Source organism: Panthera tigris, chromosome A1, assembly GCF_018350195.1.
Source record: "Panthera tigris isolate Pti1 chromosome A1, P.tigris_Pti1_mat1.1, whole genome shotgun sequence".
Taxonomy (NCBI): domain Eukaryota; kingdom Metazoa; phylum Chordata; class Mammalia; order Carnivora; family Felidae; genus Panthera; species Panthera tigris.
The window spans coordinates 51271787-51295718 of NC_056660.1; the positions used below are offsets into that span (position 1 = coordinate 51271787).

At 40.1% G+C, this 23932-nt stretch overlaps 1 protein-coding gene across 3 annotated transcripts in view; it reads left to right on the forward strand.

The window, feature by feature from the left end:
* The first annotated feature begins 3176 nt into the window (after positions 1–3176).
* The window catches only part of SLAIN1 (SLAIN motif family member 1), a 61551-nt gene continuing 40795 nt past the window's right edge, over positions 3177–23932 (forward strand). For 2 of the 3 annotated variants that reach the window (XM_007075114.3, XM_042978727.1), the window contains exons 1-2: positions 3177–4001; positions 17317–17456. In XM_007075114.3, coding sequence (XP_007075176.3) covers positions 3382–4001; positions 17317–17456 — 760 coding nt within the window. In that variant the 5' untranslated portion in view covers positions 3177–3381. The remainder of the gene's footprint in view (positions 4002–17316; positions 17457–23932) is intronic. The other variant, XM_042978736.1, reaches the window with a different exon arrangement.

Genomic DNA, 23932 nt, shown 5'->3' on the forward strand with positions numbered 1-23932 from the left:
TGAAAATAACTACTTAGGTATTTGTCTAACTTCCAGCTGAAACTTGGAGGTTTATTTATTTATTCATTTATTCTTATAAAAAATTTCAATGTGTCTTTGCTACGTGCTAGACAGCGCACTGGGGCAGTGGGGACCCGCAGTACTCAAGTCCATTCTGTATGGATAAACAGGCATTTTCATTAAGAGGCAAACAAAATCAAACCCTGTACTCTGTCTGAATGAACTTGAAAACCCTGTTGGGGATCTTTGATCTTAGTTTAACACATTAGGTGGTTTTCTCTTCTTGCAGTAATTGGATCTATCAATTTGATAAACATAGTGCTCATATTAGGGTATGGAAATGTAGATGGAAAATCTACATTTAAAATATATGGGGCTTGCTCTTAGAGGACTTTTACTCTAAGGACAAGGGTATAAGGAGAAGAGTGGCTGGGCCACTAGAGACTGTGCTGAGAACTGTCATCATTTTCATGCCTGAATTTGGGCAAGTAGCCTAACCTTGTTAGGTCATCAGTAAAACTAGGATAATAGCAAGCTGTTCCTAGATTTCCTCAGAGAATTAGATTTACAAACTCAAGAAGAAACAATGCTGCCTTTGTAATTCTGTGGCTAGGTCAATTTGATGTCCATAAACACTATTAGAAGTATATGTGAACATACATTTTCTCTCCTAAAATTCAGTAGAGTGACCCAGTGACCATGGTTCTGAAGTGTAAGGAATGGGAGGCACCAGAGAAATATGCCTTTATTCATCTCGTTTTGAATATGTGACCTCTGGATGTTTCTCATCAGTTTATCGTATTTCAAATACATTCTTAATGCAAAGTTCTTAATGGGACGTGTTCTTTCATGTTTCATAAACCTCTGAAATCATATATTTCATTTAAAATAAAAATAATTTAAAATAGAGCCCTATGCATTCAATTTCTTTCAAAACACAAAGCTTTACAAATTTGCATCAAAATAAAAAAATCAAGACTGCTTAATTAAAACCTTGACACCATCAACCTCTTCAATTATGTGTTAAAGAGACAGGCATCCTGGGGATCCCAGTTAAAATCTGTGTACATCCCAATTGTCTCTGCTGTGTGCACATGAGTAGTTCACAGAGGGGGGAAAAGAGGTGCCTTAATAGAAAAAAAAATTATTTAAAATTTCTCCAGACATGAATCATTTCACACTTTTTCAAACAGTTAGGAAGAGGGCAAGTCTGTCTTTTCAGAAGAAGAATGAAGAATAGAAATTTAGGGCAGAATGTGTCATCTCTGTTCTATGTCTAAATTTCAATGAATGCTTTCTTTCTGAACACTAAAATTTTTATCTGATAATTGTTACTTAGAAAACAATTTCTAAGACTTGACCACTGGTTGTTTGGATGTATTCTGTAGACCATATTGAGTAAATGGGGGAGGAGCAGGCTGTTTATTTCACTCCGCTAGGGTATATAAATTTTGTAGTGAAAGGACTGCTTTTCTTTACATCCTAATTCTTGTTGTCTTTACTATTATGTGCCTATTCTCAATTTCTTTGGCTAATGTGGAACCCAGCAGCTCTTTGTTCTCATTGTGTCTGTTGTCTCCCTTTCTTTGTGTTGCAGGGATACTGCTACCGCATCTGCCACTGAGCATGCGGGAAAAATCCTTCAATAGATTCTTTACTTAGGACTTTCAGTAGTATTACTCCACTTCTCCAGGTTTTAGTAGTCGCCAGAATATCCAGGAGATAGACTGAAACTTGGAAAGGTGATACAGGTGGTTAAGTGGTGGTCTAGCAAGCTGGAACTCCAGATAGGAAGGGTCAGGGTAGTTGCCACACATGTTAATCTAATTTCTGGAGGCTCTCGCCAAGCAAGTTAAATGCAGAACACCCACCCTACAGGCAGAAGCTAGAGATACAGATTGATATCTGAGAAGACCCAAGTGTTTCTGAACAGAGCCATATCTAAAACCAATGAATGATAGGATGTGCTAGCAGCTCCAGAAGGATGCGGTACATTGTTACAAAGATTGGTATGTAAAGTCCCTGAGAAGGAACTTTCACTAGATAGCGTATCATCTGAGGATGAGAACCAGTTCTGTGCACTTTTCTCATAATAAAATCTTAGACTTTTCTCTGTGCTAAACACTTGCAATCCTCAGTCAATATTAATTGAATGAAACTAGTGATTCAACTCTTCTGCTTAAAAGCGTCCCCCTTCCACCGCCCCCCTCCCCAAGCAGATTTGCCAATGGTTTCCAAAAGATGTAAGGAGAGCAGGCTGGCAGGCAAGATTAGGGATATTGGGATAGAGGTCTAAGGTTTTGTTTTTCTCTGTCCTCTCCCGCTCCGTAAGTCTGACCTAATAGCTTGTAAATTATTAAAGAGATGGAGCACTGCACAATTTTACTCATGTTTCGCCCATAATGAGTCTTGCTTTTTTGCTCACTGCTTGACGGCCAACTCGTGTCTGGCACAGTTAAGTGGTCAAGGATCTTTGGTTTGATAAATGTAAGAACATACATAGTATGGAAAACGTTCTTGTTTCATTATAACAAACACTGGCGGTAACAGAATAATTTAAATTTGACTAGAATAAACTAAACACTTGGCTCTTTAGCAGCTGGCCACTGTCTTCGAAGGATTTCTTCTTTCTTCTCCGCCTCTCTCCCACCATTTTGTTTCTGTATTACCAATTAATGGATTAATAGCATCATCTCAAAGTCTTTATGTTCCACGTTTTCACTTTTCGGCCCTTATAGTTCCCTGGCCCTCTGGTTCTCTATAGGTTTCATAAACCAGTGGCTAGTGGCTAAGTTCCTTCTGCACAAGAGCTCTTGGACGGTAGCAAACCATCTGGCACAAGGTGCACCCCTCTAGGGCAGGCACCTGCAGCGGCTTTTTTGGAACCCCGCCCCTGGTTCAGAGATCCGCGCAGTTCGCACTCTCTGCAGCTGCGGGAGGAAGTGCCTGTGACGGGAAAGTTCAGGCCAGGTCCAATCAAGCACCGTGGGGTTAGGTGGCGGGAGCGGGGCCTCAGGACCCCAGGACCCCTGCCCAGGCCGCTAACGGGGCCCGAGGGAGCGCCTCTTCCACCCCACCGGCCCCGCCCACCCGGCGTTCGCGCCCCGCCCCGCCCCCGGGCCGCGGCTAAAACCCGGAGCCGCCGCTGCGCCCAGGGGACCGGAGGGACGCTCTGAGCATGTGCAGAGCTGCTTGGCGGCGGCTCCCTCGGCCGGAGGCTGGGGCTCGGTGCTGATGCTAACACCCGACTCGGCCTCTGCCCCAGCGTGGTCGGCGCCCCGGGCCCGGGCGGCAGGGAAGGAGCCGTAGCCTCCCCGCGGCCCGAGGAGCAGGCGCGGCGGCGCGCACCCCCCGGCGGCCGCGGCGCCCTCGGGGCCCACGATGATGGCGGAGCAGGTGAAATGCGCCTCGGCAGGGGGCGGCTCCGGAGCCGGCTCCGGGCCGGTGGTGAACGCGGAGCTGGAGGTGAAGAAGCTGCAGGAGCTAGTGCGTAAGCTGGAGAAGCAGAACGAGCAGCTGCGGAGCCGGGCGGCCAGCGCGGCCGCCGCCCCGCACCTGCTGCTGCTGCCGCCACCGCCGCCCGCCGCGCCGCCCCCCGCCGGGGCCTGCAGCCCGTTGGGACCGCGGAGTCCCCCGGCCGTCGCCGCCTCGGGGGGCCTGGGGCTGGGGCTGGCGTTGGGCGCCGGGGGCGGCGGCGGCGGCGGCGGCAGCGGCGGCTCCAGCCCCGCGTTCCCGGGGACCTACTGCCTGCCCAGCCCTGCGCCCTCCCTGCTCTGCAGCCTGGCGCAGCCCCCGGAGGCACCCTTCGTCTACTTCAAGCCGGCGGCGGGCTTCTTCGGCGCGGGCGGTGGCGGGCCGGAGCCGGGGGGCGCGGGGACGCCGCCGGGGGGAGCCACCGCGCCGCCCTCGCCTCCCTCGCCGCCCCCGACGCTGCTGGACGAGGTGGAGCCGCTGGACCTGGAGAGCGTGGCCGCTTGGCGGGACGAGGACGACTACACCTGGTATTGCCGAGCTCCGCTCCCTCCCCCGGAACCCTGGCCTCCGAGGCCCCGGGACGGCGGGGAGGGCGTGGGCTGGGAGGAAGAGGGGGACCTCGCCATTGCCCCCGGACGTGGTGGCCTGGCAGGTGCCCAACTCGGCGACGAGCTGAGGCTTTTCATGAGGGCGGAAACCTGTTTCTCATAGCTCAGGCTGACCCAGCTGGGGATGGATTGGTCCCCTTCATCTCGCTGTATTCTGCTTTCTGCTGAGTATTCGGTCCCAAGCTCCTTTTTCGCATTAACTGAAAAATCTATGCCATCTTTTTGCTACCCAGTCCTGCGTTTTTCTCCCAGTCATTTTTGGGAGTAACGGGGGATGGGCAGGGTTTGGCCTCAGTTTGCGACCGTTCCCTGTCTTTTCTCCCCAGCGAACGCTGGACAGGCTTTGCGTATCGTCCCTTTCCGTGGCATCCCAAGCCGCCTGGTGATGGATCTCTCCTTAGAGATTCGTTCTTGCAGTTTGACTTGTGCAGTCGCATGTCCTCTTTTGCTGCATTTTCATTGATAGCTTCTCATTTCAAAGACTGACTTGGTTTTTGAAATGTGCTGCCACCACCGGCTTTCCTATCAGTAATGATGTCAAAAAATGAGGGCTTTTCGGGGAATGGAGTGAGCAGCTTGAAAACACTGTTACTTAGAAACCAAGGATCTGTCTTTAATTTTTTTTTTTAACTCAAACTGTTGATTGAATAAAAGTGAGATTAGAGAAACTTTTTAAAATTTTTTTTAGAAGCCGTAAGTTGGTTATCAGAAAACTTGTGGCTGGCAGCATCTTTTCATTTGAAATCTGGTTCGCCCTTTCTGTGTTCCAACCGTGACTCACTTTGGGGAGGTCTAGTTCCCTTTTCATGCTGCTTACTCGTGGAGTAAGTCCTTTCATGACTGATTTCTTTTAGTTGGCTCATATGCTTTCCTCCGTCACTAGAGGTAGTGGGATATGGTAAGATGAGCAGAAGCCCCAGATGAGGTAGAACTTAGTCCCTGCAGGGAAAACCAACAGCATTCACCTCTGCAGAGCTATGTGGCATGGAATGGTTGTAGTCCTTTTATCTAGGGTCGTTTTACTTAGGACCCTTCCTGTTTTGGGTCAGCTGGATTTTCCTCACTCTGTTCCTGTTGCATGAACACACAGCGGGAATGAGAAATGGAGAGCCTTCCTGGTTTCCCATTGAGAACTGTAGTGCTCCTTTAGACTCTGAGAACTCAGACTGCAAAAGTTTAGTAACCAATTGATTTGATTGGGAGAATCAAAATGTACGGAGCTACAGCAAAGCAAACTCCCCCTCCCCCTCCTCCTCAATACTCGTCCAAAGCAAACTCCTCCTCCTCTCCTCCTCCTTCCTACTTGTCCGCAGCTGTGCTGGTAGCTCAAGTTGTAAAAATCAAAACCGCTTACCACTTTGGGGAGAGTTAAGCCATTCTTTAGAAGTTACACCTTTATTTTTGTGAAGCCCAGGCTGTGTTGTAAACTCAGTTTCAACCTGAATATGGTACTAGAAGATGCTCTCATGCTGGTTGTTCTTAGGTTCTATGATAACTATAAGCCCTTAGGCCACTTTCAGATTATTTTATGTTGATTTAGTCCCCACTTGGCCTTTCCTAGAGATAACGTACTTAAATAGTAAAGGAGAGCTTGCTTGTGTTTTTGATCCTATGCGTTAAAAATATTAGCATTTTAAAATGTGTTGTGATATACTTACTGTTGTCTAACTATTGCTAGAATTTTGGTATGTGGGCTTTCCTTTTGTAGTTTTCTGTTCTTCAAAATAGTATTGAAATGACTTTGAAAAACAATGACCTCCTTAGTAGGATTACTGTTAGCCCTTCAGATGGTTCCCAGTGAATGTAAATTATAGCAGGTTCTACTGATTTCACTCATGGAGTAGTTAGGTGACTACGTAAATCAGTGCCTTGACGCTTTACAAATGTTTCTCCAGACAAGTGGCATACTGTTTTATGGAGTATCTTTCTCAAAACAAACCTAGGATTAGAATCTCATGTGGAAAAACAGAGGGATCATTACTCTCAGGTGGGATGTAACTTAAAAAATTTTAAGGTCGCCTGATTTACAGAAACCTTTCATGGCGTTTTGTACACTAAGGTATTTTTGTATTGCAGTATTTTGGCCTGTTGATAAACAAATAAACAGGGTCTGATTTTCAAAGTTTAACCCGCTTGTAAATGCTTGCAAAGCTCTGGTTTTCCTTCATCACTGCAAACTGTTTAAGTACCTGTCCTGTAGTGTCACAGATAGGGTGCTTTGCATTGGATTCCCTAGATGTTTGCAGGGAAGCAACGTATTTTTATTTCCCCTGTTAAGAAACAACTGTAGTGGGTAAGAAGTAACTGAATATTTTTAAAATATCTAAAAATAGTTTTACATTTTCACTATAAAAAAAAACACACAAAACAACACAACCCAACACAAAAGTGAGTGTCAAGTCACAGGAGTCTCCCCTCTTGTTCAGTTCACTGCCATGATTGAGTTTACCTCTGTTAACATTCTGTAGATCCTTCAAGATCAAAACGTGATTATACCAATCAATATGCAAATATATACACATCAATTTTTTTACTTACCTTTCACTGAACATATCTTGGACATCTTTGTCTCCCTGTGACAATCGCATCATTGTTAAAGTAACAGTAGTAAGGATCGGCTTACTGTTAACATATTGCTTATAATTTTTCATGCATTTTTATCATGATTTCATCCTTGGGGGCTAAACAAAATTGATATTTGATTATTTAGAATAGTATTTCCCACTAAGATGTCTTATCTTCAGGAAAGAAATTCACAAACTTAGATTAATTCTTGAATATTTTAAGAAGTTCTTTCCTATAGGTCCATTTTATTCTAATAAAACTTTGGACTATAACTGTTCACATTTTATTAACCTGGACAACTCTTGGCTCAAGAGTTATGTGTAGAAGGAAAACAGTGACTCATAGAATCAGTATTTGCTTGATGATGGTTGATTAGTTAATGAACGATCAATCAGGTCTCTTAGATCTTTTCCCCAAACAATTATTTAATCTATAAGCATCTTCTGTTTACAAAAAACAAAAAACAAAACTTTGTGAGAAGGATGGTGTGTTCTGCTTTTCATTTTGATGAAAAGCTTTGAAAGAAAATAATGGTCTCATGTCTTCAAATATTCATCCCAGTTGAATGTGAATTGTTTGATTTTGCTTTAATCTTAGCAAGGGCTGTTAGAAATAAGTGTCTCAGAAAACTAGATTTTGGTTCCAGAACCTTAATTCTTTAATCCATCCAGTTGTTTTGATCCCATAGTAAACTTCTCATCCTGCTCTACGGAATCTTCAGTGATCTTCCTGCTAATTTGACAGCCTTCACTTTCCAGAAGACCGTAGGTGAGAAAGTAAAGGGGGAATCTGTGAGTGTCAGGAGCAAATACGAAGGTCCAAGGATTGAAGTGTTGATACGTACCTGGACCGTGTGACTGCATGATATGCCCGCCTGTAAGAAGGATGGTTTCAGGATCACTGTCCCAGTGTCGCCAGGCTGAGAGGCACCAGGGTATAAGGAGGAGAAATCAGATTGGTATGAAGTGGTAAGGGGAGCAGTAAGTTAACTGTGTACTAGACCTTTCCATGACCCATTTCAGCTCCCCTGTTTCGTGATTGAGGAACTGAAGCTCCAAGGTGGAATGATTTCCAAAGGCTCCACCAATTAGTTACTGAAAGGTTAAGACCACATTTCAGATTGTTTACACAGATTCTGAAGCGTTTACACCACTGATATTTCCCCCTAGCTTGGTTATGACCCATTAGTGTGTTATAAAGTCAGTTTAGTGGATTGACCGGCATTTCTTTTTTAAAAAATGAAGAGCAGAATATAAAATCAGAATGCATCGTGTCTTATAACACAAATTTGTCTTGATTAAACTTCAGTTTTACATGTGTGTGCCTTGGCTTGAAGTAGTAATTGTATTTGTGCGATATGATCACAGTCAGGAAAATTCAGTTTTACACCATTTGAAAGCAAGACAGTCTTGGGGAAAGTAGGTGGAGAAGCACAGCTCTCTGAAGATAGGGCAGCACTGGGGAAAGTCAGGTCTTGCACACCTCAATCAGGAAGACAGGTCTATATTCAGAAAATGCCAAATAAAAATATGCCAGCTAACATAAAATACAGTCCTACAGGGCCTTTATTTTAGTGAAGTGGCAATTAGAAGAATATTGAGACTTACGTAAAAAGGATGTGGCAGAGATTTTGAACTTGCCCAATTGGAAAGGACAGGAGAAAAGTTCATAATTATACAAGGGGGAAATGGTGATATGTACAAACTAAGGAAAATTTAATGAATGAGATATTCATCTTTCATGTGTAACACCCAAGACCCTGGACAGCTGGCTAAATCATTGCCAATTCTTTATCAGAGCTGCTGAACACCTTGTACTATGCATATGGCACAGCTAAATTAGACCACCTAAACTGTTTTTTCCATAATTGATTTTCAGCGAAAAGACCAGAGGGTGCTTCACTTTCTGACAATGCTAATTGAAAACCTGAGTGTTTTCTAGAAGCAAATGGAGTTGACTGAAGCATGTGCTGAGGTCTTTGAAACACTGCAGTGAGACATAGAAATAAAAATTTAAATTGAACTGTGGAAGGTTGGGGGGGAGAGTCTTATAGGACAATTCCATAACTGAAATTTGGATTTCATGTGTCCTTTTAATAGCTTAGTGGCGGGAAGTTTGCTTTGCAGTGGCTGACCATTTTGACCCTAGCAGGTGCTGGTGAATCAAACACTTTAATTCGACTAAAGATTGATTGATTGTGCTTATCAGTGCTAATGTTTTAGCTTTTCTTAAAATAGAACTTGCGATGATTGAAGGGTCTTAAATTACATGTCTGAAAACTGCCACATATTACTTCTCAGTGACAGGTTCCTAAAATCTATGTATATATTTTGCTGTGTCATTTGTTTTTGTGTTATCAGAAGGATGACTTTAGAACCAAATGTCTACTTGAGAGTGAGATTTCTGGGTCGTTGTAATACTTCCTTTGAAACCTTCGGATTATTATTTTGGTTATTCCTGTCCCTCCCCATGTTAGCACTTGTATTAAGTGAGGCCATCAAGAATGAAATGTGTGGAAAAGAAGAGATTCTGTGAGAAAACTAACCATTTCTAGTCATGTGCTTTTGGAAGTTATTGAAGCAAGGTTAAAGAAACTTAAGAGTGTGACATTTTAAAGATAGCTTTTCTAATATTTGAAGAATTCTCAAGTTTTAGATGAAGGTTTTTCTTATATTCTTGCCAGATTGTAATATAGTTTCATCCATGAAGCTATAGAATTTGAAAGAGCAGTTTGGAAGGCAGGAGGTATGCTGTATTAATGATGGCAAATTAGGATACTGTGATGACAAATAAGGTGATTTTTATGACTTTTAGGAAGATTGGAACCATGTAGGAGAAATACAAGTTTTACCTTGCTTATCTAATTTTGGAGTTATGTTGTACTCAAGGAGTCTGGAGTTTTGTGATCTCCATCTGCCTTTTTTCTTTATTTACATCCAGCTCTACGCCTAGCCATAGAAATAGTAGGCTCAGAGCTATCCTGGGTAGGTTGTTTGGAGACTGACTGAAAATGATCACTTATTTTTTGTTTTTGTTAAGTTTGTGAGAGAGAGAGGGAGGGAGGGAGGGAAGAAGGGGGGGGGAGAGAGACAGTGTGAGTGGGGGAGGGGCAGAGAGGGGGAAAGACAGAGAATCCCAAGCAGGCTTTGCATTGTCAGTGCAGAGCCCGATGCTATGCGGAGGTTGAACTCATGAACCGCGAGATCATGACCTGAGCTGAAATCAAGCCAGAAGCTTAACCGACTCAGCCACCCAGGTGCTCCTGAAAATGATCACCTGTCTTCATATCATCCATTTGCACAATGCTTCTAAAGTTTTATTAAGGTAATGCAACAAATACGGCAAGGCTTTTTATAGAAAGCAGCAGCCCTCTATTGTTCCTACCTCTGAGTCTTCCACAGAGGCATCACTTGATACTCGTCTGGCTCTGTGTTTCACTTTTTATTTCTAAACAGTCCTCCATACTGTCTTAGACATTTGTAGACTTGTTTTGGAAGATGAAGACTAAGCTCTCTTCTCTTCACCCCCAAACCATCATATCTGCTTTCCCTACTCCTAATGGGATCTTTGGATTAAATCCTATGTAACGCCTGTATTATAACTGTTCTTAGCTGAGCCCTGTGAATTGTGTGTTACATTTATTTTCCTCTAATCCCTCTGTTGCTCCAAGAGTTAGTAATGGATTCTCTTTTTCCCCTTCAATTTCTTTAATCCCTATTACTAATTTTTTCAAATACTCTATAAAAGCCATATATTCCTTGATTAGGTCATATATATCTGACAGTTTCTCTCTTTTTTCCCCCCCTCTTTTTGAGGAAGTGTGTGTGCAAGTGGGGGAGAGGAGCAGAGGGAGAGAAAGAATCTTAAGTAGGCTCCACACTCAGTGGGCTTGATCCCACGATCCTAGGATCATGACTTGAACTGAAACCAAGAGTGGGATGCTCAACCAACTGAGCCACCCAGGCACCCCCATTTGAGTCTCATATCTGTTTTAAAAAATTTATGCCATTCCTTCTGGAACTTTTAAGCCCATTGCTCTAGTCTTTACTGTTTGCTTCTTAGGCTGCAGGCACAGTGCTGTTTCTATGGGAATTCTTTAGGTTTCTTGCCTTTGTAGGATCCCCCATTTTTAAAATTCTTTGTCTTCATATTTCATTTATTCTGGTAGGTGGGACACAGCTTCTAATAGCTTTATGAGAAAGGGCACATTTATGAGAAGTACACTGTGAAATCTTGTATATTTCAAAATGTCTTTATCAGGGTGCCTGGGTGGCTCAGTTAAGCGTCTGACTTTTGAATTTGGCTCAGGTCATGATCTCATAGTTCATGGGTTCAAGCTCCACATTGGGCTCTGTGCTGGCAGTATGGAACCTGCCTGGGATTCTCTCTCTCTCCCTCTCTGCTCCTACCCAACTCTCATTGTCTCTGACTCTCTCAAAATGAATAAAAAAATAAAAATGTCTTTTTTCTCATAAAGATTCATAGTTGGGCTCGATATAAAAGTCTAAGTCAGTTACTTTTCCTTATGTTTGAAGGCATTATTCTATTTTCTAATTTTTATTGTGTTTTATATATCGAAGTGTGCTGTGATTTGGATACCTAATCCTTCTTGATTTCTTTAGCTTTCTTTATCCCTAGTTTCCTAAAATGTCACGCTGTACCTTGATAGAGGCCTTTCTATTTGTTGTACTGGACTTTGTAGGTGTTTTCACTTTAGAGACCAGTGGCCTGCCTTCAATTCTCAGAATTTTTTCTGCCTTTTAAAAAAAAAAAATAACTTTTTCCCATGTGTGTGTGTATGTGTGTGTGTGTGTGTGTGTGTGTTTTAGAACCTGTAAAATAAGGTGCAGGCCCACCTGTACAATCATTTAATTTTTTAATCTGTCTTCTTTCATTGAAAGTAAATCTGTCTTTGTTTTGCATCTGGAAGACTTCTTGATCTTTCAAACTCACTTATTGAATTTTCTGTTTCTGCTAAAATAGTTTCATTTTCCAAGAATGAAGAAACTCTTCCTTCCTTCCTTCCTTTTTTTTTTTTTTTTTTTTGTGAAAGCAATGTTTTCTCTCAGATGATACCAATTTTAGTTGTTTTAGATTTTTCATCAGTTCCATGCATTGATTTCTCAGTTCTTTTTTTCTCTACTTTTAGTCTCAGCCTTCTATTTAAAAGGAATAGTCTAGGTATCTGGTGTCATCGATTATCTGTTTATACCCAAAGGAGACAGTTACTGAAATTGATCTGAAGTTCAGCATGGGTAGAGCTCTTCATAAGTGATTGGATGGGTAGTCAGTTCACGTTTCATTCAGCATTTCTAGGTCTTCTCTTGGGTTCATCTGTTTCTCCAGACACAATGCTTCTATACTGCTGAGAGATAGAAGTAATTCAGTCATTTCTAGGAATGTAAAGGGAGAATGGGGCTAGGGTTTTAACCAGTCAGCATGTAGTCTTTCATTTCATGTCTCTGGCTCAGTAAAGTACTTCATCCTTCGTTCTGCTAAATTGATGTGCCTGAAGTCAGAACTTCTGGGTCAGCCTGTCCAGATCTTAAGTTGGCTCTGGTCTTAAGTTGTGATGGCAAAGAGGTGGTGGGACTGAGCCTGTTGGGAGTGAGCAATGCTTTTGAATATGCTACAAGGCTGTGTGGTCAAATTAAAGAACTATATTGCATAGGCCTAAGGGATTAAGGAAATCTTCTTAAAGAGTTCCCTTATAAGTAAGAAAATCCACAAAAAATGACCTCAAATGTCCAACTGAGGCAACCTGGTTGGTGGAAGCTTTCTTATAGAAGATAAGAGCAGTTCTTGTGATGCTAGAGGTAATGGGCAGAGCAGTGCTTCAGACAGTAGCTTCCTGTGGCAGCTGAGAGGATTTGAGAAAAAGCAGAGACTCAGGCGGTGACCTGAATTTGTGCGTTAAACAGTGAGGATAACTTACTAACTTAAAGAAGTTTAAAGATAATTTCCACAGTTGACTAATTTAGTGGTTCATTTCTGTCAGGGCTGTGGCACCTGCTTGTTTCACCTGAATTCATCTGATTCACCTTGAGATGGCTACTCAAGTCTCAAGGACATTGAGGGACAGAAAACAGTAGGTTCCTGTCTTGTGAATTTTTTAGCTTTATTGAGACAGTAGTGAAGTATAAGCTGCCTATATTAAAATATATTATTTGATAGATTTTGACATATGTACACACCAATAAAACCATCACCACAATTAAGAAGAGTGGACATATCTTAATGCTCCAAGTTTCTTTGTGGCCCTTTGTATGCCCTCTCTCCTCCTGCCTACCTCCCATCAAGGCAACCACTGGTCTGCTTTTGGTCAGTTTAGATTAGTTGCATTTTCTATACTTGCATATATACAAAACTATATAGTATGTACTGTGTTTTGTTGGTTTTTGGTCTGGCTTTTTACAATCAAGATAATTATTTTGAAATTCTTCTGTGTTGTTACATGAATCAATAGTTTATTCCTTTTTATTGTGAGAGCTGTTAGACTGTATGGATGTAACAATGGTTTGTTTATCCATTCATCTTTAAATGAACACTTGGGCTCTTTTCAAGTTTTGGCTATTCCAAATAAGTCTTTGTGTGGACACATGCATTCATATCTTTTGACTAAGTACTTGCTGTTGAGAGGCTGGAACAGAGTAGGTGTATGTTAACTTTTTACGAAGCTGCCAGTCTTTCCCATAGGGCTTATGCTGTTTCACATTTCCACCAGCACTGTATGAGAGTTGCCATTGCACCTTATTATCACGGATACTTGCCATGGCCAGTCGTTTTAGTTTTAACCGTTCTAATAGATGGGTAGTAGTACCTCGTAGTGGTTCTGCTTGGCATTTCCCTAAGGACAAATGATGAGCGTATTTCCTATAATGCTGTTTGCCATTCATAGATTTTGTTTGGTAAAATGTTCAAATCTTTTGTCCATTTTTAAAAATTGAGTTGCTCATTATTAAGTTTGCAGAGTTTTTATGTATATTCTACATACAAGTTTTTAAACCAGATATGTGATATGCAAATATTTTTACCCAATCTGTGGGTTATCTTTTATTCCTTCTCTTTCAGAGAGCAAAGGTTTAATTTTAATTTTAGTGAAGCCTGATTGATAAAATTTTTTTTTTCTTTTATGGATCATACTTTCCATATAAGAAATTGTATCTAAGAAATATTTACCAACTCAGGTTTACAAAAACTTTGCCCATGGTTTCTCTTTAAAAGTTTTGTAGTTCCAGGTTTTCCATTTTTGTGAACATGTCTTGAGTTAACTTTGGCTCTTGTGTGAAGGCTGGGTCAAAGTACTTTCTGCGGGGTGCCTGGGCGGCTCAGTCAGTTGAGTGTCCAGCTCTTGAATTAGGCTCAGGTCTTGATCCCAGGGTTGGGGGCTCAAGCCCACCATTGGACTCTGCCCTGAGCATGGAGACCGCTTAAGATTCTTTCCTTCTGTCCCTCTCTGCCTCTGCTCTTCTCCCCCTGTTTGGGTGTTCTGTCTCTAAAAAGAATAAAAAAATTTGCTTTTTGCAGATAGATATCCATTTGTTTCAGCACGATTTGTTCAGAAGACCATCTTTTCTTCATTGAATTGTCTTTATACTTTGTCAAGAATCAGTTTTCCATATGTGTATAGTTCTGGCCATTTTGTTTCCCCATTGATCTGTATATCTTTACGTCATACTAAACTGTCTTCACTGTTGTAGCTTTGTAATGTGTCTCGGTCAGTGGTAGCTCTTGAACTTCATTGTTTTTTAAAGGTTGTTTTGACTCTTCTAGGATCTTTGCATTTCCATATGAATTTTAGAATCAGCTTTTACATTTCTTTAAGAAGCTTACTGAAATTTGGGGATTTTGTTAAATAGATAAATTTAGGGGTAATTTACATCTTAACAATATTCTGCCTTCTAATCCATGAACTTGGTCTGTATTTTTATTTATATCTTCTTTAATTTTTTTCAGAATGTTTTGTACTTTTCAGTGTAGAGGGCTTGACATACTTTGTCAGATTTATCCTTAGGTATCTTATTTTTTTTTTATACTATTGTAAATGGAAAGTGAAATTTCAAAAATGCTGATTGTTGCTAGTATAGAAATGCAGTTAACTTTTGTATGTTGATCTGGTATGCTACAATCGTGTTACTAAACTCCCTTCTTAGTTTTGGTATCTTTTTTGTAGGTAGATGATCATGTCATCTGTGAATAAAGATAGATTTATGACTTCCAGTCTAAATGTTTTTATTTATTGCATGATTGTACTAGCTAGAATCTCTAGTCTTTATATCGTTCTTGATGTTAGGGGAAAAGTGTTTAGTCTTTCACTGTAAAGACACTGTTTTTGTAAATGCCTTTAATCAGATTAAGGGTGTTTCCTTTTTAATTTGCTGAGAGTGTTTAATGGATGGATGTCCTATGCTTTTTTCTTTGTTGAGATTATTACATGCCTTTTCTGTGATAAGCTACACCGATATTTGAATGTTAAGCCAATTTTCATTCCTGGGATAAACCCCACGTGGTACTGATAAAGCATCCCTTTTACATACGGTTGGACTCAATTTGCTAAAATATTCAGATTTTTGCTTCTGTGTTCATGAGGGATATTGGTCTTCAATTCCTTTCTTTATAATATTTGGTAGAATTTAGGAGTGAAGCCTTCTGGACCTGGGCTTTTTGTTGTGGGTAGTCTTTTACATTTATATCCTTTAACTTTTAACCTGTGTGGTTATATTTAGAGTGCATATGTTGTAGACAGCATATAATTGGGTCTTTTCTGATCACTTTAAAAATGAGGAGAAATGTGCTCACGTGCCCATCAGAAGATACCCCTTAGTTTTTATTGGCTAGAATTGTTTCCAGAGCTTGTGCCTAAACCAGTAATCAGGCAACTAGGAATAATGGAAATACTCAGATTGGCTTAGCCCAGGGCACCCATCTCTAGGTGAGCTCTCCAGACACTAATATCAGCATCACCTGGGAACTTGCTAGACATTCAGATTCTTTGACCTCATTCCAAACGTACTGAATCGGGTAGGTTAGACCTGCCTGCGACCAAGTGTTTAGCAATTTGTGTTTTTAAAAGCCTGCTAAGAGATCCCAATGCACCAGAGATTGAGAACAACTGACTTAGGCTAGCCTTTACTTGGGAGTCTAGAGCAAGCCACCCAGTACTGGACAGTTCAGAGGTCTTTCAGCAAGGGAGGGTGAAAAGGATGGATTTACATAGGTATTAATCTTGTCACGGTAGACCAAGGTGGGGCCCAGGAATAAGTTTTGACTAATCGCTGTATTCCCGATGAAGGGAGGACCGTGGTTCACTCTCTAAGGGAAGAATGTTCTATTAGGATTACTACTAAATTGATTAAAAGATATTTTAAATCTGCATCTGCAGCAGGAGTTAGCAAACTGTGTCCTGGGGCAAATCAGTCCGGCTGTGTGGTTTGAATGGCTAGTCAGCTAGATATTTACATTATTAAAAGACTGGGTAAAAAACCCAGAAGAATACTCTTTCATGACATTGAAAATTATGGGAAATTCAAGTTCCTGTGTCTATAAATATTTTGGAGAAGCACAGTCCTATTTATATATGGTCTGTGATGCTTTGGAGCTGCCACAGTGGAGTTGAGTGGTCATGACAGAGACTGTGTGGCCCACAGAGCCTAAATATTTACTAGCTGCCCCTTTATAGAAAGAAAATGTTTGTCAACCTCTGATCTACAAGAAGAATTTGCTGAAGAGTAGTACCATTCCCCAACCATCTTGGATAACTGAGAAATTATTTTGACAGATGGGAGTCCTGACTATAACAGTATGAGAATGAATAATGAAGTAAGGTGTTCCAAGAAAATGCGCTCATTAGAATTGTGGTAACTTTGTTTAAAGAAGTATTACTTTCACGATATTTATAATTAGAATGCAGCTTTACAAATGTTAATTACTAGAACCAGTGGTTATAATTTTCTTTCTTTTTTTGTCAGCTAAGACGATGAACTTCTTTTGTATAACCCTGTGACTGAAAATACTCTCTAAGTTACCTTAGCACCATATATCAGAAATAATATTACGGTTATTTTGAGTTCTGCCTATTCTGTTTAATGGTATAGATGCTGAAACCAAACTTTTCCCTACAACATATCTTTGAAAGCTGTTTGGCTTTCTTGAGAAAGAAGCACATACCAGATTTAGTACAGATTTGAGACGGGGAATAACTGATTATTTAAGGGTTGAGAGGATCAACAGACTTTCACTAGTTTTAGGCTTGTATTTTTAAAAAGCACATAAGATTTGCCTCGTTTGCCGTGTCATGTTTACATACATGAGCTCAGTTCACGTAAGATTCTGTCACCAAAGAGATGAAAGTGTCCATTTCTACAAATGCAAGTGAGGTAGTCAGATCATCGCGGTGCCTGTTCAAGGTCAGTTCAATAACAAAAGCCTCCTTTCTGACTATGAGATGTTGGTTTATAGTTTTTTGAAGTCCTCCTTCCCACCAAGCTACAGAGAGCATACTATTTTATTTAGGGGTATTTCCCTGTTAAAAAATAATTTTGGTATTTGAAGTAATCAAATGTGAGCTTTGTTTCACTAGAAACTTGTTAAGTACATGTTGTTTTCCCTAGAAGAGGGGTCATCTCTGTATACCTATATAATACCTATAATGTAGATTTCTCTTTTTAAGGTTATACGTTGGCTCTTCAAAGACATTCACATCATCAGAGAAATCCCTGAGCCCTTTGCAGTGGTGTAGACACGTCCTAGATAATCCGACTCCAGAGATGGAAGCAGCAAGGCGTTCCCTGTGCTTTAGACTGGAGCAAGGTAATTTCGAACCTGCGCATTTACATTCTCGAACTCTTGCCACCGTCAACTCTGTTTTTGTTGCTGGTTTTGGAATTGACACTTAAATGGAAAAAACTTGCCCAAAGGTATAGCTGTTACATGCAATTTGCTTCACATTTATTACACATCAGGATTTCCCAGTGTAAAATGTATTTAGTTTCATGCTTGTTTTTAGCCACATTTTTAGCTTGTGTTAGTTTGTATTGAAAGATAGGAATAAACTTTATTTTTCTGTGTTTTTTTTTCTTTCTGTTTGCAAATATACCAATAAATAAAATGGGTCAGCCTTTAATTCTCTGGGGACAGCAAGAAGGTGGTTGTATGGCTGAATTCCAGGATAGAAAACTGAAGTTTCATTGGGACCTGAGTTCTGACCTTTTTGAGTTCCATGAATGTTTAATTGGGTTGTATAACTGGAAGTCCTAACCTTTATAAACTGGGAAATAATCTTCACACTGTACATAACATTAGTTAACTTATGAAGCCCAACATAAGTTTAAGTAAAACAAAACAAACAAAAATTGACTGCTGTGGAAGGAAGAGCAGTAAAAGGAATTAGAAAGCAGGACTTAGCTCCTTGCCATTTATATTTAATTAAGGCTGTGATTATTTAGGTTTTTGCTCATCTCTTAACTCTTGGTATCTCTTTCATTATCTAGCAGCAGTGTTTCCATTATCCGTATCACACTTGAGCTTGGAATTACAGATTCCTGCCTCTTCCAGATTAAATAATCAGAGTAACTGGAAGTAGGGTCATGGGAATCTGCACCGACAAGTTCACCAGTGTGATTCTTACGCACACTGAAGTTTGAGAACATCACCTATGCAGCCTTTCGGGGATAACGATGGTTATCAAATTTTGGACAGGAGACAAAGTATAAAAGGTGACATTTCTTGAGCTCTTAATTCTGTGACAGTCAGTGCATTAGGTTCTTGACATCCTTCATTTTATTCAGCCTAACCACACTCATCTGTAGAGGGCACTATACCCACTCCTAGAGAAGGGACAGGTGGAGTGGAGGGCAGTTAAGAGGGTTACTGGGGCCAGAGTGACACCCAGGGGCAGAGCCAGAACCTGGGTCTCCTTGACCCTAACGACTGTCCTTAATCAGTCTTCTGCTTTTTTGGCACAGCCATGACTGAATATCAACAGAAATCTGTTTTAAATATTTGGGAAACATCAAATTAAAAGGCACATTTTATTAACATTGTAACTAAAATGAAATAACTTATTTAGTAATTAGTTGAAGAGTGGGGTAGGAACCAAGGAGAAGTATTAGGGTTAAAACTTTGGTGACAGATGCTTATCTAAGATAGCAACCATCTGAGTTAGGAGACTTTGTTCATCTACCCAGCTGACCCTCAGCAAACCATTAAGTCCCTCTGGGCTTTTTAAAGGGTTATGTTGACTGTCTTTAAGGTTCTTTATTCAAACATCTCTTGATTCAACTACTCTTTGTATGGACACTCTTATATATGAATTTGGCTCAGTTTCATTTGAAGTAAAGTTCAAATGAAATTCAGAACTAGAATCCTTTAGTTGAGGGATCAACAAATTTTTTCTGAAAGGGACCTGATAGTAAATATTTTAGGCTCTGCAGGCCGCACGGTATCTACCCTCAGTAGAAAGCAGCCATAAATGCAAACGTTAATGAGCAAGGCTCTGTTCCAGTAAACCTTTTATCTGTGGGCACTGAGATCAGAGACTGGAGTAGGAACTGGAGTGGACACTGAGATATGAAACTGGGGATGAGTTAGACTTGGGCTACCCAGGCCTTAGTTTGTGACCCCTGCTTTAGTTCATTTGCACACAAGATAGATTTACATACAAGATTGACTTAAAAAAATAGAGGCTTTGGGGGCACCTGGGTGGCACCTTGATTTCAGCTCAGCTCAGGGTCAAAAGGTTTGGGGGATTGAGCCCCACATCTGGTTCTCTGTTGACAGCGAGGGCCTGCTTGGGATTCTCTCTCTCTCCCTCTCTCTGCCTCTCCCCCCTCATGTGTTCTCTCTGTCTCTCAAATAAACATTTAAGAAAAATAGAGGCTTTGTTAAGTTTAATGTAAATAATCCTTATTGGTGGCTGCTTTTGAGAATTGAGACTAAGTGCCTGATTATCTAATTTTCCTTTCACTGACAAGCGTCTAAAGCAGAACGGTGAGGTCATGAGGACAAGATTTAATGTGTAGTTTTATTCATAATGTAATGAATTTAAATTTCATGTAAGAGTTTAAGCAGAGAACTAGCTTTCTAAAACCTACATTAGTGTTTTGTGAAATTTGTGTATAAATCTAAATCCTCTTTTGCTGTGAGACTAAATGGTTTTGTTCCAAAGATCCATAATCCCCTTAGGAGATAAGAAGTCACTGATTACAGTAGGTTGTTCATTGGATGAAATTTGTTTTTGAAATTTAACTTATATTTTATAAAGCAATCTATCATTTAGATTTACTCTTATGAGTATTACAGGGAAAATAGCAGATTCCTACCCCACCTCTCATGTCCATTTGATTACCCAGATTCAATTACTTAACAAAAGCTATTTGTTTTGGTTTTGCTATTTATCTCTCATTAAATTCCCATACCTGTAAGTTGTCAACTTCTTACTTTGAGTTATGAAGGTTTAATTCTTTTTACTACCTTCTTCCCCTTACACCTTTTCTCTGCACATCTTCCCATGTAGCTTTTTGCCAATCTTTAAATAGATTGTTTAATATTGATTACAATACAAATAATCTTATCTAGGTCATGCAACATTGTATTGTTTTTTCATCTAATCTTTTGTTTTTTTTCTGGAGTTAAAAGTAAAAGGACCCTTACTTGCTGGTTTTGGTTTTTGTCTTTAATTTTACCCCACACACTCCAAATGAACCATCCTCAGTACAGTTAGACATACAAATCCACCAAGGGTTTTATTTCCCTTTGTTTTTCCAACCGTTCCTCCTGGTAGTGCCCTCGGCTGCCCACGATGTGCTCTGAACTGGCTCTCCACAGGCCCATGCGGCTCTCGTGGGACTTCCTCTTACCCTCGTTCTGCGGATCCTGTCCCCTTTCCAGTGTCACAATGCCTGTTTCCTGGATGCAAACTTCCTTTTCCTTATATTCCCTCTTTGGGGAGAATTCATTCTCCTCTTGCCTTTTTGGGGGAGTAGAAGAGAAATGAGGATATGGGAGACAGAAACTTTGAGAGCCTCCTATGTCTGAAAGTGTCTGAATTATATCTTTGATCTTGATTATTCTTTGAGCTAGGTGTAGAACTCTAGCTTAGAAACCAGTTCCAGCAGAGTCTAGGAGACGTGGCTCCATTATATTTTAGCTTCGGGATTGCTGTTGAAGTCCTTGTACCATTCTAATTTCTGATTCCTGTGAGCTTTCTCTTTAAAATACCTTTTAGATAGAATTTTAGAATCTCTTCATTCCTAGTACTTTGAAATTTTCATTTTTTGTGCCATATAGTTAGTGGGCACTTTCAACAAGGAAACTTTAGCTCTACAAAATGTCTTGTGTTATTTCTCTGTAAATCCATCCTCTCCTGCAGTTTTCTCTATTCTTTCATTCTAGATACTCCTTTTAAGTCAAATGTTGAATTGCCTGCTTTGATGTTCAGATTTTATATTCTTCTCTTCTGTTTTCTGCCATGATATTGATATTCTGCTTTCTTGGAGATTGTAAAAATTCCTCTTCGAAACCTCTTTGCTGCATATTAAGTTCATTCCATGTGCTGGGCACCATTGTAGGGAATGAGGGAATGGGGGTGCAGCAGGGACCAAACAGGTGTTAAGTCCATGCCTTCGCTGAATTTACCTTCTAGCACAAACACCTTCACTCAGTCCTCCTGGTTTTGTAAGGTACTGTTATTTGTGTAAGGTATCTTAACTCCAGTAGCTTTTTACTTCAGTTTATTTAAGCAATTGAACCTGTCTTTGATAACAGCAGGAGAGGGGTAGCTGCTTGGGGAGTTGAGAGGGAGTGTTTTCCTAAAGACTTCCCAACAGTCATCTTGTTTTTACTTTACTCTGAAGCTCCCTGCCTTCTGTGGTATCCTGCACATTCAATTCTAGAACATTCCAGTTTCTTGTTGGCTTATCCCCCACTGTGGGCCCTTAGAGCAGAGAATGTCAAAACCCAAGCCCATTACCTAATGTTTATCTATTTTCCGTTTATCAGTGAAATGACCTTCTTAGACTGATAGTGTCTCTTTTCTTGTTTGGTCTTACTTGTAGGTTTAGAAGACTTTTGAGTTTAGCTGTCATTCTAGTGTGTTTTTTTAAACTGAATTTTATTGTTTGTTCAAGTATAATTACCAGTTTGAGGTGCACAGTATAATGATTCAACAATTCTATATATTTCTCAGGGCTCATCAAAGTAGGTGTACTCTTGGGGCGCCTGGGTGGCTCAATTGGTTAAGTGTCCAAATCTTGATTTTGGCTAAGGTCATGATCTCACTGTTCATGAGTTTGAGCCCTATGTCAGGCTCTGTGCTGACAGTGAGGAGGCTGCTTGGGATTCTCTGTCTCCCACTCTCTCCATCCCTCCCCTGCTCGTGCTCTCTCTCAAAAATAAACATTTAAAAAAAAAAGTGTACTCTTAATCCCCTTTATCTGTTTCATCCATTCTTCCTACCTTTCTTCTGGTAATCACCAGTTCTTTGTATTTAAGAATCTGTTTCTTCGTTTGTCTTGTTTTTTTTTTTTCATTGTTTGTTTGTTAAATTCCACATATGAGTGAAATCATATAGTATTTGTTTTTCTGACTTATTTCACTTACCATTATACTCTATTCTCAACATCCATGTTGTTACAAATGGTTAAAATTTCATTTTTTATGGCTGAGTAATATTCCATTCTATATATACCATATCTTCATTCATCTATCAGTGGACACTTGGGTTGCTTCCATATGTTGGCTTTTGTAAATAATGCTACATTAAACATAATAGTACATATGTTTTCAAATTAGTGTTTTTGTGTTCTTTGGGTAAATACCTAGTTTTTACTGGAATTACTGGATAATAGGGTAATTCTATTTTTAAAGTCCTAGCCACAGCAGTCAGACAATAAAAAAGAAATAAAAGGCATCCAAATTGGTAAGGAAGAAGTAAAACTTTCACTATTTGCAGATAATATGATAGTGTATATAGAAAACCCTGAAGACTCCACCAGAAAATTACTCGAACTGATTAATGGATTCAGTAAAGTCACAGGATACAAAATTAATGTACAGAAATCTGTTGTGTTTTTATACACTAATAATGAAGCAGCAGAAAGAGAAATTAAGAAAACCATCCCATTTACAGTTGGCACCAAAAATAATAAAATACCTAGGAATAAACTTAACCAAGGACCTGAAAGCCGTATGCACTCCAAAAACTATAGAACATTGATGAAAGAAATTGAAAATAACATAAATAAAAGGTATTGGATTGGAAGAACCAATATTGTTAAAAGTGTCCATACTACCCAAAGCAGTCTACAGATGTACTGTAATATCCCCATCAAGATACTAACAAAATTTTTCTCAGAAGTTGAATATATAATCCTGTACTTTGTATGGAACCACAAAAGACCCCGAATAGCCAAAGCAATCTTCAAAAAGAACAAAGCTAGAGGTATCACAATACCAGATTCAAGCTATACTACAAAGCTATAGTAATTGAAACCGTATGGTACTGGCACAAAAATAGACACATAGATCAATGGAACAGAATAGAGAGTCCAGGAATAAATCCATGCTTTATGGTTAATTAATCTATGACAGAAGAGGCAAGAATATACAATGGGGAAAAGACCACCTCTTCAATTAATGGTGTCGGGAAAACTGGACAGCTACGTGCAAAAAAATCACACTGGGCTACTTTCTTACACCATACATAAAAATAAACTCAAAATGGATTGAAGAACTAAATTGTGAGACCTGAAACCATAAAATTCCTAGAAGAAGACACAGGCAGTAATTTCTTTGACATCAGCCATAGAAACCTTTTTCTAGATTTGCCTCCTGAGGCAAGAGAAAGAAAAACCAAATTAAACTATTGGGACTACACCAAAATGAAAAGCTTTTGCACAGCAAAACAAAAACGCAGCCTACTGAATGAGAAGGTACTTGCAAATGATATCCAAAAAGAGGTGACTATCCAAAATATATAAAGAACATCTGCAACTCAACACCAAAAACCCAATTGAAATGGGCAGAGGAATGACCCCATTAAACATTTTGCTAAAGACCTACAGATATCTGGCCAACAGACACAGGAAAGGTGTTCACCATCACTCCTTAGGGAAATGCAAATTAAAACCACAATGAAATATCACCTGACACCTGTCAGAATGACTAAAAATCAAAAAACAAGAAACAAGTGTTGATGAGAATGTGGAGAAAAAGGAACCCTGGTGCACTGATGATGGGAATGCAAACTGGTGCCACCACCATGGGAAACAGTATGGAGGTTCCTTGGA